The sequence below is a fragment of the Rattus rattus genome, chromosome 1 (assembly GCF_011064425.1).
Source record: "Rattus rattus isolate New Zealand chromosome 1, Rrattus_CSIRO_v1, whole genome shotgun sequence".
Classification (NCBI taxonomy): Eukaryota; Metazoa; Chordata; class Mammalia; order Rodentia; family Muridae; genus Rattus; species Rattus rattus.
Window position 1 is genome coordinate 96,716,253 of NC_046154.1, and position 19,520 is coordinate 96,735,772.

At 38.0% G+C, this 19,520-nt stretch overlaps 1 protein-coding gene across 1 annotated transcript; it reads right to left on the reverse strand.

The window, feature by feature from the left end:
- Positions 1-3,490: 3,490 nt before the first annotated feature.
- Positions 3,491-4,441, reverse strand: LOC116888599 (olfactory receptor 13C9). The gene has a single exon (XM_032889899.1). It carries the CDS (start codon positions 4,439-4,441, stop codon positions 3,491-3,493), a length of 951 nt encoding a protein of 316 aa, XP_032745790.1.
- Between the last annotated feature and the right edge of the window lie 15,079 nt (positions 4,442-19,520).

Sequence of the window (19,520 nt, forward strand, 5' to 3'; positions counted from 1 at the left end):
GTATGAAATGGTCAGAGAACAGTAGGTAAATAAATCTTTAAAGTATGAATGCACATAAATGTAAATGCCTTGGAAACAATTTTGAGTGAAAAAATCAATTGCATGAAAGTAGATATTAAATATGGAATAGTTTAAGATATGTATTAAATGTGTATGCTGGATATATGTCTTTATAAGTCACCAGACACTATTGCATATAAAAGTCACATAATTTATTTATACATACATATATTTATATAAAAGTCTCTCCATATTTTAATATATACTTTGTACATTTTATAGTATTGGGCTACCTTGTAACTGATATCACTTTTAGAATCATATAGTATATACAAAAGTGATGACACAAAAATAATCACAAAGTTCTACAAAGAGATGAATTACAATAAGGGCTGGAAACAGTGCATTAAGTTAGACTTACTAGCACTGTCCAGAGTGAGCTGATAATGAGCTGACAAGTCACTGAGTTCAATGAATAGACAGTGATATCAGGTTTAATATCAAGCAGATTTGGGTTAAAAAGCAATACGAAGGAAATAGCTAGAAAAACCTGTGGTTTGGTTGATGTTATTATTTTGGGATCAATAGGACAGGCTGTATTTGTAGATCAAGTGAGTAACAAGTAGAAGATACATAACAGCCCTGATGATGCCCACCCTCTAAGCATCCCTGAATGGTGCCTCATTCATCTACTTATCTGCCTTCTACTTTTATGCCTAAAACAACTTTGAAAAGATACACTCATTTTACTTCCATTAATTGGTCCTCCGCAAGAGTGGTTCTGTAAAATTCCACACTCACTTCTTTTGCTCAAGCAACTAAGCACCTCGCTGACTAAACTGAAAAACACTTAGAACACTGTGTCAATACACAGTCACTCCTGAACATGCCTAATCTCTTCTAAAATATCATGTCAGACAATTATTGTTTCCCCAAGCCCAAGTTAGCATTTCACCACCTGGCTCCAAGTAGCATGCCTATGTTTCCAATTATAGTTCCCATCTTTTATTTATGACTAGGTACATGGTCAGAAAATTCCAGATTCATAAAACCTAACTACATCATATCAAACCTTACTTAGAAAGTGATTTTTACAAAAGGGTGAAAAACATGTTCTTTAACTTACAAGATCTACTAGAATATTTTATAATATCAAAGAAAAATGTTATTTTTTTATGCTGTAAATGTGAAACACGTTCACTTTTGTAAAGCAAATGTTATCTCTATGGAAACAGAAAGAAAAACCTTCAGGCTTTCACAAAGAGCCTTTTCTGGAAAATTAATGTTAATGTCAAATCCACCTCCTTTATGTCCCAATTAGCTTCAGGTCTTCTTCTAGTTTAGAGCTCTTCTGTGAAGAGTGATTAGGCCTCATTTTGGGCCTACATCAGTCATATTAAATATGATACTAAGATACACCCCTCTCCCTTTCCCTACACACACACACACACACACACACACACACACACACACACACACACACACACGCATGCACGGGCACGCGCACGCGGGTGTGTCATTCTTCAACAGCTGATCTGACTATGCTGCCATGTTAGAAAGAAACATTGCTAAAAACACTCTCATTCTTAATGAACTTTTGAGGTAAATCTTAATCAATATCCCTCTGAGCACTCAAATATTGTGTTTGTGGTACTCAAGTATGTCAGAATCATAATCATACATTTGTTCACCAATTTGAACACATGAACATGTTAAGAGGAGGGGCAAGTCATCCTTTGAAGGCTTTGATCTTACAGCTCTGTGGGAAAAGCCCTCCTGGTAGCCCACTGTAGGGATAAATTCATGCTTTCCTCTCTTCTTCATTAATTAATTTTCTATTGAAGTGAATAGATGTGTTTAAAAGCCAAATCTTTCATCCCAGACAGTTTGTGGAAGTGCCTGGATTTAAGCCATGTGGTGGTTGGTTTAATGCCTGGGTATCAAAGGTTGCCAGTGGTGAAGCATAACATAATTTGAAAAATTGTTAAGGATAGAACATCATGGGCTGATGTGTGGAAACTAGGTTTCTTTATTGTACATAGCCTGTTGGGTAGACTCTGGTGGTCTCTGCCCTTAAGGGCAGATTTAACCTATAAATAACTATAATGGAATCTAGAAGTAATTAAATATAGGTCATTAGTGCTTCATAGTCCTTCCTCTAAAATTTCAAAAGAAACTTTAAAACATAAAATGAATGTGTACACCCAACAATTCTAAATGTGTCCTGTGTTCACCTTAAAGAATCTTTGTGCTCAGCATCCTTTGAATTTTCTGATCCATCAAAAGACAATGGACTCACTTAGAATATGGTATATTATTAAAATACAGACTCTGTTACTAATCTTGGGTGGAAATTTAGAAGTGTTCTTCAAATAAAGTCGAACTTGAGGAGGAAGTCAAAGAAACATGACGTGTCACCTGTCTAACAACTTTTGAGCCTCTATGTCCTCAGATTGTGGAGATCACAAAAGTACAAGTACTACTGCAAGAGACAGGGCATAAATTCTGGCATCCTCATTAATAATCAAGGACCTGGACAGTATTGTAACATTTGAGAAAGCACTACAATCTCCTCAGAGCTGAAAAGAATCCTTTAGAAATGGAAATGGGTGTGACTCTCCATCCAGTGAAACTTAAAATATTCTTATCTGAAGCAGTAAGATAATTTTTAAATTTATGATTATCATCATGATTATTTGTGTATATGCATGATATGAGGTCATTCATGCCACAGCACACATGTGGACATCAGGGGACAATTTTGTGGAGTCTCTGTTCCCACTTTATGCAGACATGGGACTCACAGTCTGGTTGGCTGGTTTGCATCCTCTGGGTCATCTCCTCACCTTAGTAAGACGATGCTAAACCCCTCATTTAGTTTTGTACAATTTTTATGCTAAAGCTAACATATATGAGCTGAAAGGAAGTTTTTTTTAAAGAACATATACATTTATGGGTATAGACTGTACCCATAAATCCTATTTATCTGTTTCTTTTATAACCCAAACTCTCAACATTCTTAGAGAGCCACAGAAAAAAAATTAAATACTGTGACTTTTAGAAATGTGAGATTAATATACTTTAAGAGAAAAGTCTCCAGGGGAAAACACTGATAAACTACCTTCAGATTTTTCTGTTATGCATTTTTTCACAGCATAGGCTTACTTATAATTGAAGGATTTGAAGAAGTGCTTGTAAAATAATGTTTGTAAAAATGCCAACTATAATATTATAAAAGAAAAACTGCAGAACTATGAAGATGCTGACCAAATTGTCGAAAAGTGGTTATGTCTAGGTGTTATGTTAGTTTGGAGGGTTTTTTTCCTTACTCTTTCTAGAACCTTGAACACTCTTTATAAACATGCAATAATTTTGAAATACTGTATCTCACTATGAAAGTGTGAAAATAATACATAAAAAGGCAGAAAGGAAAGTAGCTAAAATTCCCATCTAAGTTTTGAGTTTCAGCCACATCTAACATGCTGACCATTCATTTACCTAAGAGTCGTTGCTTCAGATTTTTTACGGCCTCCTTCACATCTTTGTTTCTGAGGCTATAGATTAAAGGATTCATCAAGGGAGTCATCACCCCATAAAACATGGATATAAGTTTGTCTGTAGCGTCCAAGTCATCTGCGCCGAGTTTGTCTTTAGACTTGGGTTTCATGTACATGAAAAGGATGGTCCCATAAAAGATGATCACCACAGTGAAGTGAGCTGAACAGGTGGAGAAGGCCTTGCTCCTCCCCTCAGCAGAGCGAATGTTGAGAATGCTAGAGATGATTAATGAGTACGAGATGACAATGAGGAGCAGTGGCATCAGCGTGAACAAAGTTGTGGCCACAAGCATGATGAATTCATTGCCTGAGATGTCAGTACAAGCCAACTTCATGACAGCCAGGATTTCACAGAGAAAATGATCGATGACATTTCCACAGAAAGGCAGCCGCATCACAAATGCGGTTTGTACTGCAGAGTTAGCAACCCCTGAAAACCAGGACCCAGTTGCCATGGTCACATAGGAACTCTTGCTCATGATGAGAGGGTACCTCAAAGGGTTGCAGATGGCCACGTAGCGATCGAAGGCCATCATGCCTAGGAGCACACACTCTGTTGTTCCCATGGCCAAGCCAAGAAACATCTGCACCGCACAGCCAAGGAAAGAAATGGTTTTTCTTTCTGAGAGGAAGCTTACTAGGGTGAAGGGAATAGAGGAGGTAGTGAAGCAGATGTCCAAGAAGGACAGGTTCCCCAGGAAAAAGTACATAGGGGTGTGAAGGTGAGAGTCGAAAATGCTGATTAGGATAAGGGTGCCATTGCCCACGAGGATAACAGCGTACATTATTAAGATGAGCACGAAAAAGAGATGCTCAAGACCTGGGTAGCCAGAAAGCCCCTTCAGAAAAAATTCCTCCAAATAAGTTTGGTTTTCCCATTCCATTTTATTTTTTCTCTTTTACCTGTAAGAATTTAAAAATAAAATTAAGTAGCATATTCTGTACTATAGGAGGTTTAAGTTTATCAATGCAAAAGTATAAAAATGTGCATTAAACTCAATGAAAGAAGGAAAGAATAAAATGAAAAATAAGAGAGGGTAAAGGAGGGGGGAAGACAAAGAAATAAAAAAATAAGTAGTGTAGACAAGAGATAAATTATCATAGTGATAGTAAATTCTGAGTTAAGAACTCTGTCGATTGTTTTTAATAGACTGTCATGTAAATACCATAACATTACCATTTTGAAGATGTTGGAGCTAACGTGGCATTTGTCAAGTCCTAAGCTCAAGCTCAAGCCTCCCTTCTGAAGCTCATGCCTAACTGAGATCTTTTGTGAGCAAGAAGGTAATACAGAATGTGTTAAATCACAGACATGTTTATTATTTTAAAAAGCAGATTGGGTTCTACCAGAAGAACTTAACAATAGCCCATAAATACAAAGACATCAAAAGATGCATATGATTCTGCAGGGACAAAGCCAGAAAGGAGCATAACCACACACACAACACATTTACTCAAAAATCATATTCAATTCAACAGAGCCTAACAATAAGAAATCTCCTTATCAGAATGTAAATGTCTCTGTGGAAGGCACTTCAGAAGAGAAAATAGACTCATTCTTTTCATTTTTAAATACACGCATACAGTTAAGCATTGGGCAGAAAATTGAAGTTTTATCTTTTAATACCGCATTAAGAAATTTAAAGCACATAGAGATGCCTGAAATTGCCACCACGACAAAGTCATAGGTCCTTAGTCTGTCCCTTCTTTACTGTCCCATTGTTAGTAACCTCTTCAGCCTGTTCTAAAACCTGTTAAACATGGAGATATTTTCCATCCCTAAATTTTCAGCTTTTCAGAATCTCATAAAATAAAACTGTGTTGGACTCCTTCTATTTGCTAAAGTCAGCTAAGATTTATTCAAGCTGTAAATACTGAGCAGCTTTTCATTGCATAGAGATACTAAAACTACCCAGATATCCTTGGAAGGGCATTTGAATTATCTCCATTTGGGGAGAGTTGCCATAAATATTTGAGTTTTGATATTTGTATAACCCTAGACTTCCAAGTTTCTAGGGTCAAGATCCCACAGTGGGATAATAATTTCATAAAAATGCATAGTATATTTTGCAGTAAATTGACAGTTCTCCAGAGTGGCTGCAGTGTGTGTCCATTCCAAGGAAGAACGTGTAAAAGTCTCAGTTGCTTTGATTTCTATCAACACTCAGTACTGCAAGCAGTGTCTTTGTCTTCTAATCAATTCAATGGGTATGTAGTGGCATCTCATGAAGGATTTTTATTTATAATAAAATCCACAATGAGCACTTTCCTTATTTTTTGTCCTGTTTATATACATTTTATGTAAAAAAATTGTATCTTTTTCCTATTACAAATTTTTTGTTGTTGAGTTTTCATAGTTCTTCATACACACACCCACAAATATAGGTATGGTATAATATATATATACATATATATACATATATATATATCTGAGTCTTTTGTTATATTTGTGATTTATCTATATCTCATTTTCTAAAGCAAACATCTTTTAATTAGACCCAGGTCTAATCTGAAGTAATCCAAATGAAAGCCTGCATCTATAAGACATTCACCAACAGGAAAGTTTTGTGACGTTTCTCACTGATTCATCAAAATATATCCACTGCAATCACCCAAAAATCAGGAGTGCTGACTCTTGCCTCCAGAGTCTTTTCTCGGGAAGTCAAAAGCCATTTCTTCTCGTATCCCTTAGATACATGTCCTTTTCTACACACACACACACACACACACACACACACACACACTCCACTGACATTTTGTACATGAACAGAGAATCCATTGGCAGTACTCTAACTAATTCATGAAACAATTTCTGGAAACAAAAAGGCATGCAACAGATTGGTTCTCCTAGTCACAAAACTTGACACAAGTTTAAGAACCAAACTGAATCTTTTGAACCTACTTTTTTAACTACTTCTAATGGCTTCTGGACATAATTACGGTAACTTTTTTCTGTTTTGTCCTTATCTCAATGGACATCAACCTTTCTACTTTGAGACGCTTTTATAAGCTAAATGTGTCTGTTTCTTTTCTGTCTGAATCCAGATGCTTTTGAAGCTATGTGATAAGAAAAGTTTCCCAAATCTCAATTCCCTAGTACATATCTGAAAGGTAATCTCACTATGAGACTCGTTCTTCTAGCCACCATTCAAGTTGTTAGAAAGTCAAGTCAAAGGAGCATGCATTCAAAGTGTTAGCTTGGCAGTTTCTGAGCTCTGTGATTTCGGATAATTTTCATCCTTTAGTTTTGATATCTTCATCTAGACGTAGGGATTTTAACGGCTTTATTATCTGGTTCTTGAGAAGATCAAGTAATACACATAGGAAGCTTACAGCGTGTGGTGAGAATTATTTTGGTTTCCCTCATCTACAGTCAACTGTTTATTCTTTTGAATTATTTTATATTTTCTAGTATCCTTCTACTATAAGGGTATCTGTAAAACTTATCAGTCAGATGTCTTGTTCCCCCTTAATGAATCAAACCTCCATCACATCGATGAGTCGAGATGGGTCGTCTTCCAAAGACCACTTAGTTTACCGTGAGTAGTATTGTCCCAGTATTACAAAATTCCACACCATTTTCAAAAAGAAGCTCACAGGCTGACATTTTTTAATGGAATCTTCTTTAGTTCATTCATCTAAAATACAACTTAGAATGTGTCCAGAAATCTTACATCTTCATTTAACATCATTCCTCCAACGCTCATGTAAACATCAGTCAAAATTTCTCCTCCTGCCCTTACCCACTCACTACCAAGTTCAAAGATGTACTGAGGAACAAAATGAGGCACCCTCAGTTGCTCTCTCAGGTAGTTAATCCGAAGTAGGGACCAAAGCAAAATGCCATGCATGGTTGACATGACAATTTATTTCAATTCCAAAGCAAACAAAACCGAATTGTTGCTGTGAAGTAATTACTATAAACATTGACTTTAATACAGCATCCCACTTTACATTGAATCAAGAGAACAGATCCTATAACAAATGTGCCACCATTTCACTGGACCAAAAAGGAGAGGAAACTTTTCTTAGATGCATAGACATTTGTAATGAAGCAAGAACCAGGTAGCTGCAGTTTGACCAATAGACTTTCTATTCCAGTTAGAAATATATATAATTATAGCACCAAATATCTATTTGATTTCAATGTTCATTGTTCAAACAACAGGTTTTGAGATGGTAATTTTTTTCTCAGTTTTAACTACATTCAAGAAAGTTCTCCTGAAGTTTTTATTATTATTATTCCATTTCAATAGACCCCTTTTCTGGTAAGAAATGCCCCATCCTTACAGCACAGGATTTATTTCAACTCAGTTCATTAAGACACCCTCTTTTGTTAATGATTGGCATATTCTGAGGGAGGGTCAACTTACCTCCAAGTTTGCAACAAGTAGCAGACTGTCTTCCCATGACCTTCTACTTCCAGTCCACTCTGCAAAGTTTCCCAGGAGTCTGATATCTTCCTAAAGAAGCAGAGACTACTGGGAAAGAGTTGATGTAACAAGACAATTTACCTGGAAAACATTGGCACAGACAATTTACCAAAAGACATTTCTGAGTTACTTCAAACATTTCTAGGACAGTCAAATATGCTTCCAAGGGGAAAATAGCTTGCTGTTGCTACTTCAAACTCGAATGGTGCACATTTTAATACGGGGCAGCTCAGTTTGAGAATACGGCACATTTCACACTGCTCACTGTCAGGCCCAGGAAAGTCTCCAAAGAATCTTCTTTAGGCTCAGTAAAGTAATTTAAATACATCTTGCTCTTGGGGAATATCGTAGTTTTAAGCCATAATTTTAAATTGCTTCAGGGTAAAAATGCACAAAAGTTTTGGAACTTCAAAAGCAATACCCTAAAGACTTAATTAGACTAAACCAATTAACTGTATCTTTAATAACCAATCAAAAGATTTGAAGACCTATTTTACCTTACCCTCTACTATTAGATATCTATTTCAACTATATTCTAATGACTTTATCTAGGTCTTTGCTTAGCCTATCTCGTCTTATTAGTAAATAGAGAAAATTAAGTGTCTCTGGCTCTCTTGTTCTCTTACCCTCTTCCCCCTCTGACCCTTCTGTCCCCATTCCCTCCTCCTACCTCTCTCCATGTGCTCATGGCCAGCCCCCACTCCCTCTCCCCCTCCCTCTCTCTCTCTCTCTCTCTCTCTCTCTCTCTCTCTCTCTCTCTGCCTTTCTCTGTCTCTACTACTTCCTAAGCTCCCCTCCCCATACCCTAAATAAACTCTATTCAATACTAAACAAAAAGATTTAAGTGGTACTAATTCTTGTTTATTTGCAACAATAATATTGCATGGCTTTTCTGACATTATTGCAAAGATTTTTTTACATGTTAGGTCACTTAATTCATAATTGTTAAATTAGTAACAGAAGAAACATTTATTTTACTGTATGAGTAATTTAAAAATGATTTACCTCTTCAACTTTGGATTTCTAGGCTATTGTAAGTTTTAGTTATATTTTTAAGCACACAGTAAATTTAGAAAATATTATCAGTAGAAACTAGAAGTTATTCATCAATTTAGTCATTTTAGTAATTTTACAAGAAAATTTACAATCCATCCTATTTTATACTATCAGAATAGCTGAAGAGTTTGTCTGAGCAGAAGTACATCATGGAGATTAGTAGGTTTCAAAGCTTCACCCATTTATACTCCCGGGGGCATCTACATGTCTTTGTGGTCCAGGACTCTCACACCTCCACCATCCAAACACCACAGTGATTCTCACCCAATCACACACAGTGTTCCCTCATACTTGAGCTGCTTCATCCAAATAATGAGCACAATTTGATAACTTGGATGCTGCAAACAAAACCAGGTAAAACAGACTTAACCAACGTTTTGCAGAATCAGAGGAAAAACCACAGCTCTGAAGAGGAAACAAATCCAAACTGAGAATCACAGACCATCAGTGAAGATCACTGACTCGTCTAGCTAAGCATAGATTGACCACGCTCTATGTTCAGTCAAGGTCCAGTTATAACCATACTAGAGTCTTGTGCTTTGGCTTGCCCACCCTTTACAATTTATTTATAAGCCTATATGGTTTAATGAAACTTGAATTTAATAAGAGTTCTTTTCAGAATCGATCACATCAGAACTACATTTGATGTGAATGCTTGTCTCCTGAAGAAGCAGAGCCGTCAGCTAACAAATAACTGATACAGATAAATCCCACACCAAAACCATAAAAAGGGGGTCATAAATCATCCGTTCAACCACATAATTTATTTATCTAGAGTTATATTTGACAGCCCAGGTAGAATCCCACAGAGACATGGAACTGTTTTTAAATGTTATCTTGTGGCTTCCACGCTGTAAGGCAGGAAGGTCACTCAAAAATGTTTAATTTTTTTTCTGTTTTTCTTTTCATTTTATCTTTTTTTCACTGGATAGTCTATGTATTTACATTTCAAATGTCATCCCCTTTCCGGGTTTCCCACCTTTCACATTGCCCCTCCTCCTGCTTCTACGAGGATGATCCCACTCCCACCATAATGTTTATTTTTTAACTGAAGTCATTTGGGTCCCTGATCTTCCATGCCACAAGTCAGATTCTTGGGCTGAAAAAAAAAATGCCTTCCTTAGGCAGATGATGCTCCTACCCGCAAAGCCACCTAGTGAGGGAAGAGTGATGTTCGTAGAAAGGAGTATGGGATGGGCGCCTCTGTGATTGCTTCTGTCCTAAAATTGAAACAAAAAGGAAAATGACCCACCACAATAGTGTCACTTCCAAGTGACGTTTTCACGTTTGTAGCTATGGCCTGTGACCTGAAGCCCATCAGCAAACTCTGGGAGTCTCCACTAGCATGAACGACAATCTCGGTATTATGTGGAAGGTGTCCCTAGAGGATCAAAAAATTCACCTGCCAAGCCCGTGTAAGGGTGCAACCAATTCCTCCTCACACAAGAAAGAAGCATCCAAACCAATAACTTCAAAGGGGCTAGCTGCCTTCGCTCTCAGGTCCTCAGGCCATGTTTGATCCTGTCACCTCCAGCACGAAGATTGTGGAGGTGCTCAGACACATCAGTGAAAGCAGCACATACGTGAACAGGTGGGCATTAATGAAAGTGGTTTTAAAACCTGTACATGACAGACAGCTCGCACACCTTGAAATATGCCGTGCACCGCTGAGGTAAGATCACCTTGTCTATCAAGCTGCCTCCTTTGTAACCAATTACAAAGGATGTAGAAGATAATACGCATGTGTTGCCCAGTCCCTTTAATGGTACTTACTATGCATTATTGAACTGTATGCCTCCCTCAGTATCCATAGAGACAGATTCCAGGACCCACCCCACCTCTACACAGACAGTCAAGGCATGTTCAAGCCCATCATGAAAACTGATGTTGTATTTATATTTAGCTGCTTGCCCAGGACCTCTAATAAATTGTATTTTTAACATAAAAAACAATATTTGTAATTTTAAAAGATTATCAATCATTCCACACAGCACATTCTCTAATGTGTTTTTTTCTTGTACAATGCTCTACATGACGGCATAGGTATGAATAAGCTAAGAAACCTCTGTTACCCTTGTCACCTAACCCCTTATTTACAAGGATTAAAATTTGTATGCAATTTTACTTTTTATTTTTATTCTTCTCTAATATATTACATCCTGACCTCAGTTTCCTCTCCAACCTCTCCCCCTCCCCCAGACCCACCCCTCATTCCCCAGCTCAGAAAAGACAAGGCCTCCCAGGGATATCAACCAAAAACAGCATAAAAACCTACAATAAGGCCAGGCACAACGCCGTCACATCAAGGCTGGACAAAGAAACTCCATTAAAGGAAAAATGGTCCCACTGGTAGGCAAAAGACTCAGGGACAGCTCCTGCTCCCACTGCTAGGATTGCTACAAGAACACCAAGCTGTTCAACCATAGCATATGAGAGAAGACCTAGGTCAGACCCCTACAGGTTCCCTGATCTCTCAAGTCCCCATGAATCTGGGTCGGTTGATTCTATGGGCCATGTTCTCGGGGCGTGTTCTTCCAATCCTCCCTGCTCCTCAGTCGGACTCACCGAGTTCCCCCTAATGTTTGGCTGTATTGTTCTGCATCTGCTCCCATCAGTTGCCGTATGAAGTCCCTCCGGTTTCTTTGATGACAATTCTGCTAGGCTTCTGCTCTAGCACACTCTGTAGGTCAAAGGCTCTGAGGCGCGGTTGTTGTCCTAATCACTCCACTTTAAGGCTTCATATTCTCCATTACTGGGAGTCATTGCTAGGGTTACTCTCAGATTTCATGGAGTTTTCATTGCACTACATTCCCACCTGCCCTGAGATGCCAGTCAAATTCAGCCATTTCTCCCAGTATTCTCTCCCTCTCTCTCACAACCCGATTCCTCCTGTATTCAACCCCACCGATCCCCAATCCACCTGTGAAATCCCTTCTAGTTCCTGTTCCCAGGGAGATTCTTGTATCCCCTCTTAAGCTTTCCTTGTTACTTAACCTCTCTGGATCTGTGGAGGGCAGCCGTCTGCTGTAATTGGAGGCAGGGACCCAGCTGCAGGGTGGGATGAAGTGAGTTGGGGGTTAGTGAGGGGTTCGATGTGTCTTTGGGAACAGAGTCTTGGGAGTGGCATAGTTCAGCTGGCAGACAGGTAGCCCACCTGTTCTTTTAAATGGTGTAGCCTGCCCCTCCCTCTAATGAACTTTAATCACCTCTAGATGTATTATAATAATTAGTAGAGTGCAAATGGTATGTAAACGGCTATAGTGTTTGTTATACGAGTAGACACGAATGCCCATATGTGTGCAGTATAGATGCATTTTCTCTCGCATACTCAGAACCCACAGTTAACACCACGCCTGGAATCTGCAAATATGGAGAGCCAACCACACCATTCTAACCTCCGGTTTAATCTTCTTCATTTGCATTTAGGATCCTGGGAAATAAGTTAATCATAGGTTCTGGGTGGTCTAAAAGAATACGGAGTGATCTGAGAATGGCTGAGGGAAAGAAACTGAAAGGCATCCTTCATTTAACCTGGTCTGGGAAGAAATGAGCTAAGAGAAAAGGACGACTAAAGAGCGAAACTATACAAAGGGGAAAACAAAATGTAAAGACACTCTATGAAGTATCTGCTTTCACAAAATGCCTCATTTAATCTTTCATGGGATTAAAAAAGGATATTCAAAATACAACTATGAAATTATTTCATATTATTTGTTGGTATTCTGTCTAAGCTCCACCCCCACAGCTACCTGGCCAGGTATGCTCTGCTCCACAGTTTCCTAGCAACAGCCAGCTGTGCCTGACTATAAAAGGGGCTGCTTGCCCCCTTCTCCCTCTCTTTCTCCCCTCTTACCACCTCTTACTCTTTGTTCTTCTCTGTTCTTGCCTCCTGCCCCCTTCCCAAATGCCCATGGCTGCCCGCCTTTCCTCTCCTCTCCTCTTTTTCTCTCATTAACCCTCTCCACGTGGACCCATGTTGTCTGGATATGTTCTGTCCGGGCACGGGCAGAGATTCAAACCCTAACACTTATTTCCTAACGAAAGCAAGGGTCCATGTAGACCTTAAACCTGCGTGATGCTCTCATTCATAGCCTCAATTGTTTCAATTAGTTAAATGGAAACTTGAAGCCAACGGGTCAGAAAAGGGTCATAAATTTACAACCATCACAAAAGGGAATAAGACCCATAAGGAACTGGGTAGACCCTCGGTGTGCTGAAGCCTAAAAGAAGGAGCAAGACAAGTGTTGGTGACTAAAGAGGCCATGGTAATGGATGAATAATCAACCCTTTACCAGAAAGAGGTTTATTCCTTCACCGATATAGACCTTGGGAGGCATTTTTCTTTTGTCAGTTAAGGTTTGTTCCTTCCAGATAACTAGTTTATGTGTCAAGTAGACAGAAGCCATCATAACATTTCCAGTTTTCCTTTCTTGTCATCCCTCCCTTCCTCCTTTCCTCCCTCAGTATGGCCTTGACGTACAGCCCAACTCTAAAGCTCACAGCAATTCTCTTCCCTCAGCCTCCTAAGAGCAAGAACTACAGTCTTGACTTTAGCCACCATGCCCAGTCCTGTGTTTCATAAATCCGTGTGTTGATTAGCTGTATTTGGGATTTTTCCACTTTATTTATTTTAATACATCATAAATAATCAGCAGGGTGCCTGAGGCAAAATAAGTGTCCAACAAGTATTGATGGATCATAAAGTTGAATAAGCAATAGGTGACTGAATAGATGAAGATTAGAAAGCTCATATCTTTCCGGAAATTCATTTATCTGGGGGAAAATAGGTAATTTGTTGCACAGCAAACCTATTATCATTGTTTTCTCAAAGAAACCAACTAATTTTCTGGCCAATTTGACAGTAACAAGTTTTCATCCAAAGATACTATGTTCATTTATTGAAATAAGTTAGATCCAATTCCCCCTCATCTGGGCTGTTTCCACAAAGCTTCATTCTATGCAGAAGAATGTTGCCAATTAGTAAGGGAAAAGAATATAGCACTAGGGGAGGGGAACAGCTTCCCTTTTCTATTTCTTTCCTTGCTATAACATATTAGGTCAGATACCTAAAGCTCTAGTATATTCACCCCCTCTATCGATTACAGAATGTTGTGCCTACACTGCACCCTGTCATGGTTATCCTTGGGTGTCAACTTGACTACATCTGGAATGAACCAAACCCAAGTGGTCTGGAACACATGTGAGGGACTTACTTTTCTTAATTAAATCATTTAAAATGGGAAGATCCACTCTTAATCTGTGTCTTTTGAAGTGGAGAAATATATCTCTAATACAGATTTTTTAAGATGTGAAAACTCCTTTCTTCACTGGCATTAGAACTTGCTTCTAGATTCCAGTGTATGCTGAAGACCAACTGAAACATCTGATCTTGTGAACAACTATTCGAATCTTAGACTTTCCACTGGTAGACAGCCATTGTTGGACTATGTAGCCATTGTTGACTATAGCCCATAAGTCTTTCCTATAAATCCCATATATATTACATATGCATATATTATTAATATGTATTAATAATATATGTAATAAATAATATAATGTGTTAATATGCAATATATTTATTCTATTCATTCTGTTCATCTAGGGAACCCTGATTAATATGGTTTTTGGTTACAGAGCTAGTTCTAGAGCAACAGAAGTATAAGGATCAACTTTTTCAATATCTGGAATAAGATTTTCAATGTGCCAACGAAGTGAAAAAAAGGAGTGTGGTGATTGAGATAGAAGTTATGCATGGGCTCAACAACAGGGAATGCCATTCACCAAGACCGGTCTGGTTATAGCTGCTACTGAGTGGCCGGCCTGCAGAGACCAAACCTGAGCCCCAGATAGGCTATCACACTGAGCCCCAGATACGGCGCCATTTCCCGTGAGATGACCAGCCAGCAACCTAATAGTAGGTTGACTACATTGGACCACTTCCTCCATAGAAAGGACAGTAATTTGCCCTTACTAGAGTAGATACTTTTTCTGGTTATGGATTTCACTTTCATGCACAGAATGCTTCTGCCAAAACCACCATCCATTGACTTACAGAATGACTTATCTACAATTATGGTATTCCACACAGTATTGCTTCTGACCAAGGAAAACACTCCACAACCAAAGAAGTGCAGCAGTGGGCCCATGGTCATGGAACCCACTGGCTTTATCATATTTCCACAATCCTGAAGCAGCTGACCCGATAGAAGAATGGAATGGTCTTTGGAAAACACAGTTACAGTGACAATTAGGTGGTAGAAGCCTGGAGGTTTGGAGCAGAGCTCTTCAGAAGGAGATGTAAGCTTTAAATCAGTGTCCAATACACAGTACAGTTTCTCCAATAGACTGCACCCACAAGTCCAGGAATCAGGAGGTGGATTAAGGAATAGTTCCACTCACTATCACCCTTAGTGACATACTAGTAATTTTTTGCTTCCTGTTCCCACAACCTTAAATTCTGCTGGTCTAGAAGTAAACCAAAGTGGGGAATACTCCTGCCAGGAGCCACAACAAACATTCCATTGAACTGAAATATCAGACTTCTCTCTGGTCTCTTTGGGCTTCTGATGCCTTTAAGCCAACAGGTTAAGAAACACGTAACAGTGATAAAAGGCATGGTTGATCCAGATTACCAAGGAGAAACTGGATTGCCTCTCCACAATGATGGTATGAAAAACTATGTCTTAAGTGTAGGCGATCCTTTAGAGCACCTCTCAGTGCTACCATGCTCTGTGTTTAAAGTCCCTGAAAAACTACAATAACCTAATCCAGGAAGGATGACGAAGAGCACAGACCCATCAGGAATGAAGCTATGGGCCACTTCTCCAGGAAAAAAAAACTAAGATCTGTCTGTTTAGGTGCTTGCTGAGGGTAGAAGAAATTCAGAATGGATAGTAATGAAAGGTACTGCAAATGCCAGCTAAGACCACATGTCCAGTTGCAGAGACAAAGATTATATTAACATCAGTGTTTCTGTCACATTTTACTAAGAATGTGATTGTACAGATTTGTGTTTTCTTTCCTCTGTTTCCTTATCATGAAATGTAACATCAATTAAGAGAATATAAGCAGTTTTCATATTTAAGTTTGAGCTTCTTAAAACAATGTCCTTCAAGGGACATTGTCACCTATTTAAAATTCAGTGTGTTTGCAGCTCTACAAGGGATAATTACATCATGTTAGATGTAAACATAATCTAGTAAAATATATAATGTATTTACAATTGTATGTGAGATGGTTATATCCTGTTGAAGATTATTATCAAATAGTTACTATTTTCATTTGGAAAATAATCTTGACATAAGGAGATATGATTTTGTGTCAGGTTGACAAGGGTCAGACTTGTAATTGCTGTTCTTGGTTGCCAACTTGACTATTTCCAGAATTAACTAAAACCCAAATGGCTGGATATACCTGTGAAAGTTTTTCTTTCTTAACTAAATCATTTGAAGTTGTAAGACACACTTTTAAATGAGAAGATACACTTTTAATCCAGACTTTTTTTTTTAAAAAAAATTTATTTTATTTGTATGAGTACACTGGAGCTATCTTCAGACACACCAGAAGAGGGCATCAGATCCCATTGTAGATGGCTGTGAGCCATCTGGATTCATTGATAGGCAGTCATTATTGGACTAGTTGGACCAGAGCCTGTAAGCCACTACAATCCCCTTTATATGTATGTGTGCATTTATGTATGCACATATATGTATGATAGATAGATTAGACAGACAAAGATGATAAATAGATTGGTAGGTAGGCAGACAGATAGATATACAGACAGACAAATACATACATATATACATACATACCTACATTTTATCCATTCTATTCCTCTAGAGAATCTTGACTAATATACTGAATTATCAAAATATTTTCTACTTAATCCTCTTAAAATTATGGAGCTAGAAAAGCAAGGAATGTAAATCACAAAAAGTAAATTTAGTAAAAGGGTAGCTCTTTTTATGTAGAATTTTATTACCCATCATTTCAGAGTTAAACTAAACATTGCAATCATTAGCACAAAGAATGGTTTGGATGAGAACTTTTAAGAGTCATAAATTCCTGTGTCTCCTTTAAATCTAATAAAGAAGGAAAGAGCTAACACTATAAGTCACTCTCATCAGAATGCAAAGAAGAAGGACCCATCTTCCCTGAATCATCTGGAGCATCCCCCAGCTAAGCAATCTGCTATTCCTGGCAGACTTCCATTTTTCCACCACCTCTTATGCACCTTTATTAGACCTGTGAGTTCTAAACCATAACAGACCTATGGATCTCAAAAAATACATATTGGCTAATCCAAAATCATACAGCCTGAGGAAACCCATCAGAGGCCTGCCACACCAGAATCATCTAGGTTAACCCCTATTCCAATACCTACTACAACAGGAACATCCAGGGACCAAAGCCATGCAGATCACTAAAAAGGGCTTCAAAAGGACAAAAATCAACAAAAGCCAGGGCAATATGACACATTCAGAGTACAGCTTCCCATCTTCAGCAAACCCTGGATGTCCTAGCACAACCAAATCTTAAGAAAATGACCTTAAATCTAATCTTATAAAGATGATAAAGACCTTTAAAGAGGAAATGAATAAATTCCTTAAAGAAATACAATACAATTAAATGGGTGAATGAAATAAATAAAACTATTAAAGACCTGAAAATGAAAGTACAGACCATAAAGAAAACACAAACTGAGGGAATCTAGGACATAGAAAACCTAGGAATCCTGAAGATGGAAAAATCTAGGGATGAGAACATCACCAACAGAATACAGGAGATTAAAGAGAATCTCAGGCATAGAGGATACAATAGAAGAAATTAACACATCAGCCAAGGAAAATGTTAACATTAAAGTTTTCCTGACATAAAACATCCAGGAAGTCTGGGATACCATGAAAAGACCCAACTTAAGAATCATAGAAATAGAAGGTAAAGGGTCCAGCTCCAAGACCAGAAAATATTTTCAACAAAATCATAGACAAAAAGTTCCCTAACCTAAAGAAAGATAAACCTATAAACATGCAAGAAGCTTACAGAACACCAATCAGACCGGACCAGAAAATACAATCTTCTTGCCACATAATACTCAAAGCAGGAAAAAAGAAAGAATGATAAAACCCTCAGGGGGAAAAGATCAAATAACATACAAAAGGCAGACCTATCAGGATTACAGCTGACTTCTCAACGGGGACTCTAACAGCTAGAAAGGCCTGGACAGATATCTTGTAACCTCTAAAGAAAACACAAATACAAACCTAGACTATGCTGAGCAATACTCTCAATCACCATAGATGGAGAAAACAAGGTATTTCAAGACATATCCAAATTTAAACGATTTTATCCGTAAGTCCAGCCTTACAGAAAATATTCGAAGGAAACCTCCAATCCAAGGACAACAACATATCCAAGAAAACAAGAGAAATAAGTAGCTCTATACCATCAAAAACAAGGGAAACACACTAACAACACCAACATCAAAATAACAGGAATTAACAGTCATTGGTCATTAATATCTCTCAACATCAATGGACTCAATTGCCCAATAAAAAGACGGAGTCTGACAGAATGGATGTAGAAACAGGATCCATCATTGTGCTGCATACAAAGAACAGAACTCAGCATTAAAGATAGCTATGACCAGACTAGAGAGCTAGAAAAGAAGATTTTCAAACAAACAGACCCGAGAAGCAAATGAATTCCAATATCTAATAAACGAGAGTTTCAATCAAAATTAATCAAAAGAGACAGGGAAGAAAAATTCATACTCATCAAAAGAAAAAAATCTACCAAGATGATATGTCAAGTCCGAATATCTATGCCCCAAACACAAGGGCACCCACATTTATAAAAGAAACAGTGCTAAAGCTCAAACTGCACATCAAAACCCTTCAAAGATGAGAGTTGGAAACTTCAACACTCTTACCAATTGACAGATCATCCAGACATAAACTGAACAGAAAATAACAAAATTAATAGATATTCTGAATCAAATGGACCTAACAGACATTTATTGATTATTTCACCAAAACACAAAAGAATATACCTTCTTCTCAGCACCTCATGGATCCTTCTCCAAAACTGACCATATATTCTGTTGAAGCACACTTCAACAGATACAAGAAAATTGATATAACATCTTGAATCTTATCAGACCACCATGGATTAAAACTGGACTTCAACAACAACAGAAACACCAGAAAATCTTCCATACTCATGGGAATTAAACAACTCTGTAGTCAATGATCTCTGGGTCAGAGGAGAATTAAAGAAAGAAATTAAAGACTTTCTATAATTCATTGAAAATGAAGGCACAACTACCAAATTTATGGGACACAATGAAAGCAGTGCTAAGTGGAAGTTCATAGCACTAAGCGCCTCCATAAATAATTTAGAAAGTTCTCATCAACAACTTAAAAGTACACCTGAAATACGTAGAATAAAAGCAAACACATCAAATAAGAATAGA

Bases quoted from the DNA above. Each gene is read 5' to 3' on its own strand.
- LOC116888599 (XM_032889899.1), bottom strand. From the start codon at position 4,441: ATGGAATGGGAAAACCAAACTTATTTGGAGGAATTTTTTCTGAAGGGG.